This window comes from Perca flavescens, chromosome 6, assembly GCF_004354835.1.
Source record: "Perca flavescens isolate YP-PL-M2 chromosome 6, PFLA_1.0, whole genome shotgun sequence".
Taxonomy (NCBI): domain Eukaryota; kingdom Metazoa; phylum Chordata; class Actinopteri; order Perciformes; family Percidae; genus Perca; species Perca flavescens.
The window spans coordinates 988737-1007861 of NC_041336.1; the positions used below are offsets into that span (position 1 = coordinate 988737).

Genomic DNA, 19125 nt, shown 5'->3' on the forward strand with positions numbered 1-19125 from the left:
GCACGGTTCGCGCCCTGCTGGTTAATCTGCCCCTCTTTGTCTCTCTCTATCATTCTGCCCCGCCTCCTACCCCCGCCTCACTGCTTCCATTTGAAAATAGCGGCGGGAGATTGCAGGAGATGACTCCGAGAGTTAGAGCAAAAGCTTCCGAAATATGGGAATATTTCAGGCCAAATGGTAAAAGAGTTGTCTGTACACTCTGTCAAACTTCACTTGAAACACACAGGAGTTGTTCGAGACGTTTGGAGCGGTTTTTTTCTCTCCTCCATGTCTCCTCCGGGGCTCCAAAGATGCGCTCACAGAGAAGAAGAAGACAACGTAAGTATATGATTATTAATGAAACGGCGAGCTAGTCTGTACTGTTTATTAACTCTTGATCGTACAGTGACTGTCTTTGGATGTTAAACAGGCTACTTAGACTTGGCAGTAATGTTTTAAACCTCACCAAGTTTAAACGCGAGCAGCACAGAGCTGTGGCTGCTTTCAGCGCGATTCATTATTGAGGCAGAGCTGAGCGGGTGATGTTGTTTTATAAAAGTGTATTTTTTGTTTTTTTTTAATTTACAGAAAGCAGTCGCCGTCTTCACAACTCAGAGACAAACTGTAGCAGGCGCTACGAACCGGAGCAAGGGTAAGATTTAAAGAATATGCTTTCATTGAATGAATTTCATTAATTATTCTGTATAAGGACATAGATACGTTAATAGATACCGATCTTGACCGTAGTTTTTTTTTTCTTCTACAGACTAACCTCGCCTCATAACGAGGCCGTGACCTATATTTGCTCGGAGCTGTCTGCAAGTCCAGATTTACATGACGCTGATAATGACGCCACTGTGTGTAAGTATTTTTTACTTTTTCATCTTTCCTTGTTTAATTTTACTGTAACTTATGTTTTTTTTTATTCATACCACTCTCATTTAATTGTTTTCCAGCTGCCTGTAAGACATATTACCAGACAGCACACAGGAGCTTCAGCTAGAAACAACCAGATGTGGCATCGCGGGCTGAAGCTGTGAAGAGTTCAGCTCGGAGTCGATCGATCGAGAAGAAAAGAGGGTAAGATTAGATCCGTTTGGTCAATGTGAATATTTTTCAGGTGCATTCATAGATGTGTTGTATCTGTAAGCAGTATATCGTGCAGTACTGATTGTCTTTATTGATTGATTTTACAGCTGCTGGAAGCGAGACAGAGTGAGCTGGCTGCACCTGAGGTGACATTTGGAAGTGCGCCACATAAACCTACAGGACAACACACCACAGACGTCTGCTACATGGACCGGATCAGACCGAATGCTGCCGGTTACCTACAGCTCCGAGCCGGCCGTGGGCTAGGGGTTGACGGTGCTGCTTCTCGTGAGTGTGGGATATTTGTTGTGTGTGCTGTGTGTCTCCGATGCTTTGTATATAGTTTTTTTCTGATTGCGCTTCTGTTTTGTGTCAATAAAGCTCTATCTTTGAATAAACAGCACGTTCCTGGCAAATTATTTTAATTAGGATAACCCTGACATGAATACATGAATATACAACATAGCATATATTAAATAAATATATAATACATAAATATTTTATATTTTATTATAATAATAATAATGGCCCAGGTTGACCAATAGCCTAACCCGTGACAGACCTGTCAACCAATCACGAGAGATTTTTGTGGTTTCATCCAATAGTGAGTGAGGAAATTCCAGCCAGGCCAGACGTTCTCTGGCCAGGCTCCTATTCATATTCTAATTAGATCCATTAACACCTCCGCGGGGGCTCTCCACATACGTCATGGTTCGTTTCCGACAATATGTGGCACAGACGAACGTGACGTTCGCAGCCTGTAAATTGTCGATAACTGCAGAAAATTAGTGGGATTTCCGGGCGTTTTTAGGCATTTACGGGGACGGAAATCCCACTTTTCATGCAGTGAACCATTGTTTGCAGATGAAGTACTCACGTTAACAATGGCAGCACATTGTGTGCGAGACTCCTGCATGGCAATGAGGCAGAAGGCCGTCATGGAGGCATCTGAATCTCTCACATCACCCTACACACACAAAAATACACACACACACATACACACTTTTTTTTATATTAATATATGTAATTGTATTAATCTCGATCAGCTGTTTTTGTAGCACCAAGATTAAGATTAGATGTCAATGAAATCAGTTTACGCACAGTCATCTGTCCATGGTAAACCCATCCAACTTCTCTAAACAAGCCATCAGGTTGCTGTGCGTTGAGAATCAGAAACTTGATGGCTTCACAGATGTGCTCTCTTTTTACTACCACCAGATTGTCAGCCATGGCAAACACCTTGGCAACATACGCTGTCAGCCTTAGAGAGGAGAGGAGTATGTGTAATACTTTAGTTTCATGTACATGCAGATGTAATACACCATTGTCACATTGTCAGGATCTAAGTTAGAGGAGAATGTGTAAACAATTATGTATCATGGATGTTTGGATGCCTCACCAGGTGCTGCTCTTGCTCCACCACCAAACAGCAAAAGACCCATCTTTTTTACGGTAGTAAAGCTCATTCTGGTAGCCTGGACACAAACAGCACACACAACCAGTTTGAGAAGTTTTGTTACATTTTTTCTCTGTGATTATAGCATATTTGGCATAGGTTTTTGTTTGTGCTGACAATCTTGATTAAGACATTGCTTTGAGACTATTAATTCTCAGTGTCCCTAGCTTGTATATGTGGGGCAGGGAGGGTATGCATTACTGTCTACCACACTGCCTTTTTGATACCAAGTCTACCAATCACAAACTTCCAAACAGAGGGGAATCAACCAACTATTAAGATTTGTGGTATCTGTGCAAATTAATACATCTTTGAGCCCACCGGTCTTGATGTGTTGGAGGGCTTCGTTACGTTTATGAAAGCCCACAGTTTCCCACTGGCTGGTTTTGTCCAAATATGTGGCTGCAATGACTGGTAGGGTCATCTTAGCAATGTTTTGTTCTCCACACCCCCACGGCTGGCGGATCAGAGTACCCATAGAGTCCCCACTAACGGCGTTCTCCACCAGCGTAGAAACTTGTTCTCTCCCTGTACACACACACACACACACACACACACACACACACACACACACACAGACACACACACACACACACACACACACACACACACACACATACACAGACACACACACCACACACACACACACACACACACACACACACACACACACACACACACACACACACACACACACACACACACACACACACACACAGACACACACAACCACACACACACACAGACACACACATACACATTCACACACACACACACACACACACACACACACATACACATACACATTCACAGACACACACACACACACACACACACACACATACACACACACACACAAAAACTAAATATTTATTGGGAATATTTATGCAACCAGTAGACTTGGTCATATCACTAATACAGTTTTTTACAATCACGTTGGCACTAATTTCAGAACCTTGACGTCATTTTTCAAAACTCTAGACACAAAACTCACAACCAGTGATCAAAATACATTTTTTTCAATTGCTTGGATAGAAAACACATAAACAAAAGATCATTTGTTCATTTAACAAAGATCACCTGTTCAATATGACACAACATCAAAGTACTACTATTTCAAAAAGCAATTCACACATTACATTTCAGATGATTGTCTATTCATTTCATTACAATCATCTAACTATCAATTCATACAACTACTCAAAATGATAAGTAACTGTTGCATTACTCTTAATGCACCCGCAATTGGCACCCGCCAAATGCGGGTAACTTTTGTGATTGGCGGGTGAAACTGTCAATTTACCTGCCACGTTGGCGGGTACCTAATAAGACAGAAAACACAACACTGAGCAAATGTTGTGTTGTTGACCAATCACGTAGCCTAATGCACCTTTACGTTGGATTGTCAACCGCCAATAAACCATAAAGAAGAAGAAGAATCACGTAGCCTATTGTTTTTGTTAAGCAGGCCCCGCCATTTTCTTGGACGTTCGAAACAAGATGTGGCGGCATATAGCTGGCGTGAAGAGGCCGCTGGCTGTAGAGCAACAAAAAGGGGATGAGGAGGATGATTCCAAAAATAAAAAATACGTTTTAATACTAAGTGGAAAGTGGAAAGGGATGGCAAGGTTCGCGACTGGTTGGTGTACGACGTCACAACAGAGGAGATGCACTGTCGGGATTGTCGTATGTATGGCTCGGAGAAAGCGAGGTCAAACCCATTTGTAAGAGGGACAAAAAACTTAAAGTTAGAGGCAATTAAGGACCACGAGTCCTCAAAAAGCCACTTACACACACTCAGCTGTAAAGTGGGGAAGACTGCTCCCCCAGAGCAGACAGCTGCGGTCATGGCACTGACGTCAATGAAAACAGCGCAGTTGGAGAGGATGAAGCTCCTTTTTAGGAACGTTTACGCACTCGGAAATAAAATGAGACCCTTCTCCGACTACGTGTGGATGTGCGAGTAAGTATCAACCTGCTTTAACGTTAGTAGATAACTAAAGTACAGCACAGTGCAATGACTGCTCTGTTATCGTTACAACTTAGCTGTGCATGTGTGTGTGAACGGTACAGTGTATTAGTGGTAGCCTACGTGTGTGTGATCAAGCTAACTGAATTGTCATTCGTATTTTTAGGGTGGATGAACAGAAAGGGTTAGCTGTAGGGAAGACCTACAGAAATGCAAACCAGGCCCCAGTCTTCATGCACTCGATAGCAGAAGTTGAAAGGAAGAAGGTGGAAGTGGAGATATCTGCCTCCAAGTTTATCTCCATAATGGTTGATGGATCCACAGGCAGCAGTGTAATAGAAGAGGAGTTACTCTACGTCAGATCGAGCAGAGCAGGAAAAGTCAAGGTGCAGTTTGTGGGGATCCAGGCACTAGAAAAGGCAGATGCTGAACATGTAACAGACGCCATATGCTCCATGATGTCTGCAGTCAGTGGCAGTGAGGATGAATGGAAGGAGAAACTAGTTGCTTGTGCAACAGAAGGAGCCGCAGTAATGACAGGATCCAAGACAGGCGTGGTCAGTCGGCTTCGTGGAGAGAAGCCCTACATTCTAGGAGTCCACTGTATGGCACACCGCTTAAAATTGGTTTTTAAAGATGTAATGAAAACCAACAATCGGTGTAGAAAAGTTGAGGATCTCTTGACCGGCCTGTTCACCTTCTATCACAGAAGCCCATTGAACAGAGCCACATTAAAGAAGAGTTTCTCAGTGCTGGGAATGAATGAAAACCCCTGATGCCCACCAGGTACAAGGTGGGTCTCTCACCTTTTGAGAGCCCTGGACCATTTCCTTAAGGGGTATAAAATGTTCACCACCTTGAGCAGGTATAGTGATAGTTAATAGGTAGTATTGTACAAGTGCTATTTATCTTTGTCAACAGTTTGAGTTTTAATCCACCAAATGCAGTTCACTTTCAGTCTAATGAATTTTGTTTTTGTGTTCTAAAGACCAAATCACCAGACACTGAAGGGGGCAATGCCAGTCATCGGAGCCAGGCACAAGGATTCTGCAAGTGGGCAACAGATGGAGCCACTCTGAAGTTTTGCTGCTTCCTGCATGACACCTTAACTCATCTTGGCAACCTGTCAGTGACACTGCAGCAGTCATGTTTGACAGTGGCTGATGTCGACAACTGTCTTACTTCCACTCAGGCTGTGATCTGCAAATACAAATCCAGGTTCATATAGCTTACGGTTTGTAATTTAAAATGTATTATTAATCATTGCTTCACTTCCAAAAATGTTTTTCCCCTTCTTAAGGCCTTTGCACACATAGTCCGTTTTTTTTTTACCTCCAAATATGTGACCTCCCTTTCCTCTCCCTCTGCTGTCATGACTCATGAAGCACATGTATTTGGAGGATTTATTCAAATGATACAGCAATAACCTCGTATTCACAGCATGTATCCACTTAACCACATATAAATATTTTCACTGTGATGGTATTGTGATAAATAGAATTATAAATTCTTGATGTAAAAAACCTTTTAAAATAAATGTCAGATACAGTTGTAAGTCATTATGTAGGTCTAGTCATAAATGAGATTGGTTAAGTTGGTTAATAACTCGATGTGTATTCTGTACAAGTTCAAGAACCATTCTTATGCACTTTCTAAGTCATTCACCTTTATTTTAGGCACAAAAAGATTTTGGCTGGTAAAAAACCACTGTGGCAGGTGGATTTCAAAATCCACCTGCCACAGTAGCTGGTGGCCAACAAAGTTAACTTCAGGCCCTGGATGTAATATTTCATCATCCTTCTTTATATATATATATATATATATATATATATATATATATATATATATATATATTTACTGTTTTTACCCCTTTACCTATATACCTACCCTATATATATAGTATGTAGTACCATAATGAAACATGTATCACCTACTTTGTATTACAATATTTAATGATGTACGAACGATGACCCAGTGAAACTATGGGTAGCTTGTGTGTGGCTGATCTAAAGTAACGTTTCAATGGTATTTCACAATCAATTAGTTTTTTGAACCTGTGATTGTGCAAGTGCAAGATTTATTTAAAGATATGAATGCACAATGCAATGTTTTGAACAATCTGGGTTACAAGTGATGACCGTTTTGAGTTTTGTCTAGAGTTTTGAAAAATGACATCAAGGTTCTGAAATTAGTAGCAAAGTGATTGTAAAAAACTGTAATATTCCATGTTTAGATCATGACATTTTCAAGATAACGAGATTCATTTTCACCAGTTAGCGTGGAGCATGAACCAATCAGACTACATTATCTGTGGATGTAATATTTCATCATCATTCTTTATGTAATGTATTACTGTTTACCAGACACAGTTTCTATGCTACCATGTACCAGATTTCAGACTATTTACAGTATTGAAAGTACTGCACCATATGCATGCAGGCCCTTGGAACTCGCTACTGATGATTGAGATATATACTATGAATGTGGAAGTGGGTGAATGTGACAGGTCGTCACATTATATATTTAACATTTATTTATCCAGGTAAGTCGATTGAGAGAAAATTCTCATTTGCAACGATTATATATATATATACTCGTACCACATTGGTCTCTAGTATTCTCTCTACTACTGCAGTACTTTTACAGGGATATATTTACATCTAGTACCATAATGAAACATGTCTCACCTATTTTGTACTACAATATTTAATGATTGTACAAACGATGACCCAGTGAAATATGGGTAGCTTGTGTGTGTGTGATCTAAAGTAACGTTTCAATGGTATTTCACCATAAATTTGTTTTATTAACCAATGATTGTGCAAGTGCAAGATTTCTTTAAAGAAATAAAAAATATGAATGTACAATGCAATGTTTTGAACATTGGACAGCCAGTGTTACAAGTGATGATCGTTTTGAGTTTTGTGTCTAGAGTTTTGAAAAATGACATCAAGGTTCTGAAATTAGTGGCAAAGTGATTGTAAAAAACTGTAACAACATTAAGAACAATACAGTACCAATTAGCACCTACACAGAGTTCATTGTACAGGCACTGTATGCCATAAAATACCGAAATATGACATCATATCTGACCTGTCACTGAGATCTGTGTGCTAGTAGGTGCGTTTCGGACCAAATCTTTTTCAGGAATTCGACTGTTGAGAGTTACTTCTTGTTTACCACCTAAAGGGAGAATCAGTGGACAAGTTGGCAAATGGTGAAAATATAATAATACGTAATTAACACATAATGTAATATTTAACTCACCTACACCTTTAGTAGTGGGGTCTAGAATTATAATCTGAGAAGATTTAACCAGTACGCCTTCAGGCTGGAAAAATAACAGTGAGGACAAACATTAGAAATTACAACTATTGGAGAAATCTATATCTGCTGCTATATCTGCTGGTGTGCAATAACATACAATAATGGCGTTAATTTGATTAAAATATTCCTTCGTTGTTATTTACAGTTCATTTTGAAAACACTTATACAGTTTACATCTTTATCAAACTAAACCTTATTGGGCCTAAAGGTTAGAGAAGCGAGCGTAGGACTGGGAGGTCGCTAGTTCAATCCCCAGACAGGCAGGATAAAATCTGGGTCAAGCAGTGCTTGTCTCCCAGATTTCCCTTGTCTCCCTCATTACCACCACTGAGGTGCCCTTGAGCAAGGCCCTTAACCTCCAACAGCTCCAGTGGAGCTGCTCAGTGGCCAGCAGATCAGACTGTGGTTGTACTGGGCAGTAGGGCTGTCCCAAACCATAATTTTTTTAAATGATTAATCTAACGATTAATTTTGCAATTAGCGATCATTTTACCATTGCTCAATTATTAACAATTTACACAAAACAAATTTCAATAAGGTTCAAATCTCTATTTATTAAAATAGTTTAACACTGCACTGTTCAAGTAATATGAATTAGTAGTGCAACCTGAAGCCAGCTGTAGGCTATCAATCCAACCACCAAATACAATCACTTTCAGAAGGAATACAAAATAAAAGTGCAAAAAGAATAACCTGTATGAGAGATTAACCTGTATTTGCTTTTTTAAACAGTAGGTAAAATAATTAATAAGCTCTTGTTTAACATCCAAGCTCTTCTCCGTTTAATTTAACTTTAATTATTTGTATCTAAAGGCTGGTTAAGCACTCTAGGGAGAAGAAGTTGGACTGGTGTTTTGTCTCGTTCCAGTGATTGCTACATCTGGGTGATGGCATCGGATATGCGTTAGCATATTAGATGTATTTCCACTCACATACCCAACAACTGCTGGACAACGCCGACACACAGTCCTCGTCTTATCCCCCACTCTCTCACCTGTAGTCTACTACTGGACCTGACAGTCCTCGTCTTATCCACCACTCTCTCACCTGTAGTCTACTACTGGACCTGACAGTCCTCGTCTTATCCACCACTCTCTCACCTGTAGTCTACTACTGGACCTGACAGTCCTCGTCTTATCCACCACTCTCTCACCTGTAGCCTACTACTGGACCTGACAGTCCTCGTCTTATCCACCACTCTCTCACCTGTAGCCTACTACTGGAACTGACCCGAAAACCGAAGTTTTCGATGCGGGGACGGAATGAGACAAGAAGGCATGACAAGGAAGGCTCCAGACTGCAGCCGTACAGTCTCAAAGTTTTGCCAAACTTGCGATCTTAAAGAGCCTGGCGGGGAACTCTTGTGGGTCGCCACCACTTGCCATAATCATCCTTTCACTGGACCGTTGATCGACCTTACAAAAAACTGCATGTAGTGGGAGCATGAGGCCGAGGAGCTCGGCCATGAGCTCGGCTAGATTCAGAGCTAAGGCGGGGCTACAGATCAGGTGTCCCTAGAACCCGTGTATCTAACAGTAGTTCCGCATTACATTATTTCCGCATTACATTAATGAATTTGCACGCAAGTTTTATTTATTTATTTAATTTAGTGATGCGTCAACGCAAATTATTTGTGTCGACGCATCAAATTGTCCCAGCCCTAGTGGACAGCTTCCAGGTATGAATGTGATTAGGTCAGACTGCGGTTGTACTGGGCACTGTTAGGCACTGTTAGGCACTGCTAGGCACTGTTAGGCACTACTAGAAACTGTTAGACATTGTTAGGCACTGCTAGGCACTGTTAGGCACTGCTAGACACTGTTAGACACTGTTAGGCACTGCTAGACACTGTTAGGCACTGCTAGGCACTGCTAGACACTGTTAGGCACTGTTAGGCACTGCTAGACACTGTTAGGCACTGTTAGACACTGTTAGACACTGTTAGGCACTGTTAGGCACTGCTAGACACTGTTAGACACTGTTAGGCACTGCTAGACACTGTTAGGCACTGTTAGGCACTGTTAGGCACTGCTAGACACTGTTAGACACTGTTAGGCACTGTTAGGCACTGCTAGACACTGTTAGGCACTGTTAGGCACTGTTAGGCACTGCTAGACACTGTTAGACACTGTTAGGCACTGCTAGACACTGTTAGACACTGTTAGGCACTGTTAGGCACTGCTAGACACTGTTAGGCACTGTTAGACACTGCTAGACAATGTTAGGCACGTTAGGCACTGTTAGGCACTGCTAGACACTGTTAGACACTGTTAGGCACTGCTAGACACTGTTAGGCACTGTTAGGCACTGTTAGACACTGTTAGGCACTGTTAGGCACTGCTAGACACTGTTAGGAACTGTTAGGCACTGTTAGACACTGTTAGACACTGTTAGGCACTGTTAGGCACTGTTAGACACTGTTAGGCACTGCTAGACACTGTTAGACACTGTTAGGCACTGTTAGGCACTGTTAGGCACTGCTAGACACTGTTAGGCACTGTTAGGCACTGCTAGGCACTGTTAGGCACTGTTAGGCACTGTTAGGCACTGCTAGACACTGTTAGGCACTGCTAGGCACTGCTAGACACTGTTAGGCACTGTTAGGCACTGTTAGGCACTGCTAGACACTGTTAGGCACTGTTAGGCACTGCTAGGCACTGTTAGGCACTGCTAGACACTGTTAGGCACTGCTAGGCACTGCTAGACACTGTTAGGCACTGTTAGACACTGTTAGGCACTGATAGGCACTGCTAGACACTGTTAGGCACTGCTAGGCACTGCTAGACACTGTTAGGCACTGTTAGACACTGTTAGGCACTGCTAGGCACTGCTAGACACTGTTAGGCACTGCTAGACACTGTTAGGCACTGCTAGGCACTGCTAGGCACTGTTAGGCACTGTTAGGCACTGCTAGACACTGTTAGGCACTGTTAGGCACTGTTAGGCACTGCTAGGCACTGTTAGGCACTGTTAGGCACTGCTAGACACTGTTAGGCACTGTTAGGCACTGCTAGGCACTGTTAGGCACTGTTAGGCACTGTTAGGCACTGCTAGGCACTGTTAGGTACTGTTAGGCACTGCTAGGCACTGTTAGGCACTGTTAGGCACTGCTAGGCACTGTTAGGCACTGCTAGACACTGTTAGGCACTGCTAGGCACTGCTAGGCACTGCTAGACACTGTTAGGCACTGTTAGGCACTGTTAGGCACTGCTAGACACTGTTAGGCACTGTTAGGCACTGCTAGACACTGTTAGGCACTGCTAGGCACTGCTAGACACTGTTAGGCACTGCTAGACACTGTTAGGCACTGCTAGGCACTGCTAGACACTGTTAGGCACTGCTAGGCACTGCTAGACACTGTTAGGCACTGCTAGGCACTGCTAGGCACTGCTAGGCACTGTTAGGCACTGTTAGACACTGTTAGGCACTGCTAGGCACTGCTAGGCACTGTTAGGCACTGTTAGGCACTGCTAGACACTGTTAGGCACTGTTAGGCACTGTTAGGCACTGCTAGGGCACTGTTAGGGCACTGTTAGGGCACTGCTGGGCACTGTTAGGCACTGTTAGGCACTGCTAGACACTGTTAGGCACTGTTAGGCACTGCTAGGCACTGTTAGGCACTGTTAGGCACTGTTAGGCACTGCTAGGCACTGTTAGGTACTGTTAGGCACTGCTAGGCACTGTTAGGCACTGTTAGGCACTGCTAGGCACTGTTAGGCACTGCTAGACACTGTTAGGCACTGCTAGGCACTGCTAGACACTGTTAGGCACTGTTAGGCACTGTTAGGCACTGCTAGACACTGTTAGGCACTGTTAGGCACTGCTAGACACTGTTAGGCACTGCTAGGCACTGCTAGACACTGTTAGGCACTGCTAGACACTGTTAGGCACTGCTAGGCACTGCTAGACACTGTTAGGCACTGCTAGGCACTGCTAGACACTGTTAGGCACTGTTAGACACTGTTAGGCACTGCTAGGCACTGTTAGACACTGTTAGGCACTGCTAGGCACTGTTAGACACTGTTAGGCACTGTAATGTCAAGCGACTTCAATGCGCCCGCACAGCATTCCGGGAAGGCGGCGCTGCATTTGAAAAAATGCTGCGCGTCAAAAAAGCTGACCGATGCCCATCTTTATATAAATGAATTCGTCGAACGTGACGCGACTATCCAATAGAAGTAGACGAAAATCTTTTAAGCTGACCTTTGTTGATCTGAAATAAAGACAGATTCAGCAACTGCATGGCCTATTTCTCTCTTAAAATGTTTTCAGAAACACGTTTCAGTGAATTATTTTCATAAAATATGAGATTGTATTCTCAACGAGCCGCCGTGATGGTCGTTTTGAAATTCAGAAGCAGCCAGACCCACGTGACGCGTTCGTCCAATCAGCTGCTGGTCAGGGGCGTGGAGCATCGGCCATGGATGTATGTCACGCTTCAGTCGTGTTGCAAAATTGGCCTCATTTCGGTGCCACTGAAATGCCTGCGCTGCTCTCTGATGCTCTGAAAACGGACGTTAGAGGCAACAGGAGCATCGCTGCATGTGAGGCTAGTTAACACTTCACCTGACAGCACTTAACGTTAGCCTACCGTTAGCTAGCAGCTGGAGTAAACACAGTTAAAATGCTGACAGTTAAACAGTGTAAAGGGTGGCTGTATTTCACTGTAGAGGATCCAAAAAACATCGGTTCAGACACCGTTTTAAAAGTATCATTTCAGCACCGGTATCGGAAAAAACTAAAACCATACCCAACCCTACTTACCACCACCAGCAGCTTCTTTATGATTCCATCATTTAGCGAAGAAGCTTTAACAGCTGCTTTGATCTCAATGTTAAACTTCCCTTCTTTCATGGGAATAATGATGAAGGGTACAGCTCGTGTAGTTTCGCCCCCCATGTTGACCTCCTGGCGATACCTTCTACGTTTAGAGGCTGAACTGCACACATGCTCCTCTTCCATCAGATCCACACGCACCTTGAAAACGAGACAAAGACTGAAGTATTTGTAGTGCATAATAAGGATCATAATCATCAGTTCAATTTAGCGCTTGAAGAAGTATTCAGATCCTTCACTTAAGTAAAAGTACTAATACCACACTGTAAAAAATACTCTGTAAGAGAATGTTATTTATTTATGGGGCCACCGGAGGAGTTTTGGGACCTTCAGTCAAAATAGACATGACCCTCCCCTCGCCAGTAATAATTTTTCTATGACCCTCCAAAACAATTTTGAAAAAAAAGCATGACCCCCCTCAACTTATTGATACCTTCCTTGCTGTGAGCGACTCCAGCTCAATGCCAACAGAGCCAGCTTTCTTTACCAGCCTGTTCAGTCGCCCAGTGTCTCTAAATATTGCGATATTTCAAATTGCGCATACAAATACGTTGCTGGAAACCCTGCTATGATGCATCCCTAGGAAATGTAATGCTTTACATGGTTTCCTACCGAATAATGGAAAGGCACACTGTATAATTAGAATAAGGTTTCCCAAGACTAGAGAAAGGATTACAATCCTTTTCTCTTTTGCTACACATTGTCTGTAAATATTGTCTGTTGTTTTTGCCCTTTTTTTGCAGTCTCCTAATTAGGATTGCGTACCGAAATGCAGTGCCAATAGGGCACTGGTTCCGACGTAAACGTTAGTAACGGGACTGAAGAAGTATGAAAGTTTTGGGGCCCCATTTTGGTGCCTGACTTTTTCTTTTCTTTTTTTCAGAAGCATCGCTGCAGCTGGATTAAACTCAATGGTTAAAATGGTGACAGCTAACGTTACGTAGTGTAAAGTGTGACTGTATTTCCCTGTAGAGCAGGGATCTTCAACAGGGGTCCGGGCATCCAAATTATTGTAAGTTTTTTCAAAAAGTAAAAAGTCTTATCATGAATCCAACATAATTTTAGCAAATATAAATCCCCACTGCTTACTGGCCTTTAGGTAAGGTAGCCACTAAGGCTATTTTTGCCCCATGTTTAACAATAAAACATGTTTTATTAAATAATGCCAACACTTATTAGTCTATTTTTAATAGCATAGTATTCTATGCAAAAATGGTATGTATAAAGGCTTAAGGCCGCCCTACACGTTATCATAGGCCCAGTTTATTAAGCAACTTCATTTTATACAATAAATGTAGTAGGGGGTCCCTGCTCCCCTTCTCTTTCAGTTAAGGGGTTTTTGGCTTAAAAACGTTGAACACCCCTGTTATAGAGGATTCCAGCCCCGGGATGTAACAGTCTGTAGCTGCCGACGGGGGAAAAACTTGAAACTCTTGAAATTCGCCTCACCAGCCTCGTGGTGCATTCAGCTATTGTAAAATAGCCTTTTCCCATCTGGTGATTGTTTTTGTCGTTTACCAGCAATTTACTGGTGAAAAAGGTCATTGTTATAAGTTATTGTTATTACATTTTTAATCAATCATTTAATTTTGACCATATGGCCTTAGCAATAAACAAGTTCTGTAATGTCACCAACTGTCATTTATTATATATATTTCAATTCAGGCACCGTTTTAAAACTGTTTTGTATCGTTTTGGCATTGGTATTGGAAAAAACCCAAACAATACCTGACCCTACTCCTAATAAAATATCATAGTCTCATTGGTTCTGACCTGAAACATCAGAGCAGAGTAACATGGACTTACGGTGATAGGATCGGGGGTGTAGTTGTGGAGGATTGCCTTAATTTCCAGCTGCTCTCCACGGACAGCAGAGTACGGCAGCCTGAGATCAATGAAGAATGGCTTCTGGACAACGACCTCTAACGGCTCGCCAACACAGATTCCTATAAAATGAGAGGTATACAAAAAAATGACTTGTGTTTTTTCACAGCCAAATGCACTAACATGCACTCCTGGCTGGACCAGCTATCAAAACAAAGAACAGAGAAGTTTGGATTACAACACACAAAGGGAGTATGACGTGAATCATAGCTCAGGCCATTACTTCTCCATATCTTTACATACAGTAGCTAATATTTTGTTTTTTGTATTTTGGTGCCATATTAATGTTTTGAATGTCAAGTACAGAACCGTTAACCCTCCTGTTGTCGTCAAGTAAAAAATTGACCCATTTTCAAAAAGTTTCTACATCACAAATTTGTTTGTCTTTTCAGCCAAATTGTTTAAAAAAAAAAAGAAAAACCTGAATGGTTCTATACAACTAGTAAAGTAAATTATCAGTTCACTACTTTCATTGAATTTGGGTGTTGTATTAAATTTTATGACATTAGAAAAAAAATAATTATACAAGAACGTTGAAAAAAACGTCAAAAACATCGAAAAAAGTGCCAAAAGTGTTCGAAAAAGACAACCAAAATGTTGAAGAAAAAGTTTAGTTTCAAATTTTGACCCAGAAAAACAACACACTTGCTGGTAGACAGGATGTCTATGAAGTCTCTTTTATCTGAAGTCTCTTTTATATAGGCCTTAGTGGTCCCCTAATACTGTATCTGATGTCTCTTTATATAGGCCTTAGTGGTCCCCTAATACTGTATATGAAGTCTCTTTTATATAGACCTTAGTGGTCCCCTAATACTGCATCTGAAGTCTCTTTTATATAGACCTTAGTGGTCCCCTAATACTGTATCTGAAGTCTCTTTTATATAGACCTTAGTGGTCTCCTAATACTGTATCTGAAGTCTCTTTTATATAGACCTTAGTGGTATCCTGAATACTGTATCCTTAAGGTCTCTTTTCTGATATAGGCCTTAGTGGTCCCTTAATACTGTATCTGAAGTCTCTTTTATATAGACCTTAGTGGTCCCCTAATACTGTATCTGAAGTCTCTTTTATATAGACCTTAGTGGTCCTCTAATACTGTATCTAAAGTCTCTTTTATATAGGCCTTAGTGGTCCCCTAATACTGTATCTGAAGTCTCTTTTATATAGACCTTAGTGGTCCCCTAATACTGTATCTGAAGTCTCTTTTATATAGACCTTAGTGGTCCCCTAATACTGGATCTGAAGTCTCTTTTATATAGACCTTAGTGGTCCCCTAATACTGTATCTGAAGTCTCTTTTATATAGACCTTAGTGGTCCCCTAATACTGTATCTGAGACAACACAAGGGTTAAGGATAGCAGCACAACTAAAGCACAAGACAGCTTTTAGTCACTGACTCCTCACCGTGAGCTCTTGACAGACTTATTCCAGTGAACTGCCAGGTTGTGATTGAGTCTTGCAAAGGAACATTTCTTGTCAGTGATGTGGTGTCACTGAAACAAAGAAAAATGTAAACAGTAAAAGTAAAAACAAAATGCTTCAAATCCTAGTGGTGTCATAATGAATCAGTGTATTGTTTGTGTCTGACGCATGGTCAAGTACCCCTGGTAAGTTCTAACGAAAGAGCTTTTTTGTTTATTTATATTTTTAAAACTATAACATTACATGTAGCAAGATATATTTAGATGTTATCATGGTATTCATTTCTTTATTTTAATATTATTTTGGTGTTATTACCGGTGAAATATTATAGTATGCAGTATACTTAGACTGCTTTTATCCTATAGACCTTCAACAATTAATGTTAAAGATATCCTCAGCTTAGCCGTCTACCTGTCTCTTAGACCCCATCCCAACGAGATTACTCAAAGAAGCGTTACCCGTGGTTAACACTTCATTACTAGATATGATCAATATGTTCTTATTAACAGGTTATGTACCGCAGTCATTTAAAATTGCTGTGATAAAACCTCTTCTGAAAAAACCCACCCTAGATCCTGATGTCTTAGCAAACTATAGACCTATATCTAACCTTCCCTTTCTATCCAAGATCCTTGAGAAGGTGGTTGCTAATCAGTTATGTAATTTTCTACATAGCAACAGTCTATTTGATGATTTTCAATCAGGATTTAGAAAGAATCATAGCACAGAGACGGCACTGGTGAAAATTACTAACGACGTTCTAACTGCTGCAGACAAAGGACTTGCCTCCATTCTTGTTCTACTAGATCTTAGTGCTGCATTTGACACTATTGACCATACTATCCTGTTACAGAGACTGGAACACTTAGTTGGCATTAAAGGAATCGCACTAAGCTGGTTTAAGTCCTATTTCTCTGAACGATCCCAATTTGTTAATGTTAATGATAAACCCTCCAAGCACGCTAAAGTTAGCCATGGCGTTCCTCAAGGCTCAGTGCTTGGACCAATTCTATTTTCCTTATATATGCTTCCTCTAGGTAATATTATTAGGAAACACTCGATTAACTATCACTGTTACGTAGACGATACCCAATTATATCTGTCAATTAAGCCAGATGAAAGTGGTCAGTTAGCAAGACTTCAAACGTGTATTGAGGATATAAAATCCTGGATGACCCACAATTTCCTGATGTTAAACTCAGACAAAACTGAAGTTATTGTGATAGGACCAACGCACCGCCGAACTTCGTTTTCGAAAGATATAGTTACTCTGGATGGTATTACCCTGGCCTCCAGCACTGCTGTCAGAAATCTAGGAGTTATTTTTGATCAGGATATATCCTTCAACGCCCACTTAAAACAAACCTCAAGAATAGCCTTTTTTCATCTTCGTAACATTGCCAAAATTAGGAATATCCTGTCTCAAAACGATGCTGAAAAACTAGTCCATGCATTCGTTACTTCTAGACTAGATTACTGCAATTCCTTATTATCAGGTTGCCCAAATAAGTCCATTAAGACTCTCCAACTGATCCAGAATGCTGCAGCACGTGTTCTGACGAGAACTAAGAGAAGAGATCATATTTCTCCTGTATTAGCTTCTCTGCATTGGCTTCCAGTGAAATATAGGATTGAATTTAAAATCCTCCTCCTGACTTACAAAGCTCTAAATGGTCAAGCACCATCATACTTATAAGAGCTCATAGTACCTTATTGTCCCACTAGAGCACTGCGCTCCCAGAATGCGGGGCTACTTGTGGTTCCTAGAGTCTCTGGAAGTAGACTGGGGGCCAGGGCCTTCAGCTATCAGGCTCCAGTATTATGGAACCAGCTCCCAGTCTGGGTTCGAGGGGCAGACACCATCACCACATTTAAGAGTAAACTGAAAACCCTCCTCTTTGATAAAGCTTATAGTTAAGGAGTGAGGAGTTGCAGCGTCCGGCTAACCCGGCCCACTGCTTCTCCTCGTAGTCATCAGTTTTTTATACTGTATAATTAATAATCGAGCGAGAGTAGAGGGAGGCGGTCCAGTACAGCCCGACCCGGTTGGGGGGAGTTCTAGCCCGACCAGGCACCTCTCTTTAACCTGCCTCTCTTAAGTTATGCTACTACAACTCTAGACTGCCGGGGAGGCTGTTCCTCCCTAAGACACACTGAGCTGCTCTCTCATCTCAACTTGTTACTTTTGTATTCATCCTGTCCCAGAAATGCTTGTTACTAATCTAGCTCTGGGGAGTTTATTCCCCGGAGTCCTTATGTTTCTTTCTTATGATTCTCTGCATTTCCCGGCCGCATCCTGCTGCGTCCTGCTGCATCCGCAGCCTCCACCCGTGCTCTGCAGCGCCACGTTACATCCCGCAACGCCCTGCTGTGATGTTCATACGCACAGAGTAGTCAGGATCCGGTATAGGAGACTGCACTACTCAGTATGACACGATGTGCCCTGCTATGACATGAACTTCCACGATAACCTTCGAAGTCTATGTGACTTCTAATGTGACTATTATAACCACTGTTCATCACGCCTAAACCGCCCGCCAGACACCGCCTACCAAGAGTCTGGGTCTGCCGAGGTTTCTTCCTAAAAGGGAGTTTTTTCTTGCCACTGTCGCAATAACCACTGCTAATGCTTGCTCTTGAGGGAATTACTGTAATTGTTGGGGTTTTGGAATTTATAGAGTGTGGTTTAGACCTACTCTATCTGTAAAGTGTCTCGAGATAACTTTTGTTATGATTTGATACTATAAATAAAATTGAATTGAATTGAATTATGCTGTAAAACAGAACATTACGATATGATCTGAGCTAGACGCATTCAAAGCCTATATCCCACAATGCAATGCAGGCATTCATTCACAGAATTAGACAGCAATCAGAGGGTCTTTAACGCCAATATCGCTTCAATGTACATATATATAATCAGTGGAACATGTTGCTCAGTTTTGTTCCAGTAAGTTATTCACCGTAATAATGTTTAAAGTCCTACTGGTGTCATAATGAATGAGTGTATTGTTTTGTGTCTATATTCAGGTGACTCACCAGTTAGGTCGAGGACAAGCAGGCAGAGTCACATCTAACCACAGCCAACTTTCAGGGAACTTGGTGCGAGACACAATTTCATCGCTGTCCGTGTAACTGTCATCCTCCTCACCTAAAGTACAGT

General features: G+C 41.8%; 1 protein-coding gene and 1 long non-coding RNA gene across 2 annotated transcripts in view; one reads left to right on the forward strand and one right to left on the reverse strand.

Annotated features, from left to right (window-relative positions):
* Nucleotides 1–234: 234 nt before the first annotated feature.
* LOC114556598 (uncharacterized) lies at nt 235–1265 on the forward strand. The gene is made up of 5 exons (XR_003692707.1): nt 235–318; nt 568–631; nt 746–840; nt 936–1059; nt 1176–1265. It is a non-coding gene; the product is annotated as an uncharacterized LOC114556598 (long non-coding RNA).
* A 228-nt stretch (nt 1266–1493) lies between these two features.
* The window catches only part of LOC114556727 (complement C3), a 57034-nt gene continuing 39402 nt past the window's right edge, over nt 1494–19125 (reverse strand). Inside the window, exons 19-29 of the mRNA XM_028579761.1 lie at nt 19002–19113; nt 15945–16033; nt 14463–14602; nt 12585–12797; nt 7761–7824; nt 7587–7676; nt 2846–3052; nt 2468–2543; nt 2170–2329; nt 1888–2035; nt 1494–1504 (exon numbers count right to left, since the gene is read on the reverse strand). Of these exons, the coding sequence (XP_028435562.1) occupies nt 1494–1504; nt 1888–2035; nt 2170–2329; nt 2468–2543; nt 2846–3052; nt 7587–7676; nt 7761–7824; nt 12585–12797; nt 14463–14602; nt 15945–16033; nt 19002–19113 (1310 nt within the window). The remainder of the gene's footprint in view (nt 1505–1887; nt 2036–2169; nt 2330–2467; nt 2544–2845; nt 3053–7586; nt 7677–7760; nt 7825–12584; nt 12798–14462; nt 14603–15944; nt 16034–19001; nt 19114–19125) is intronic.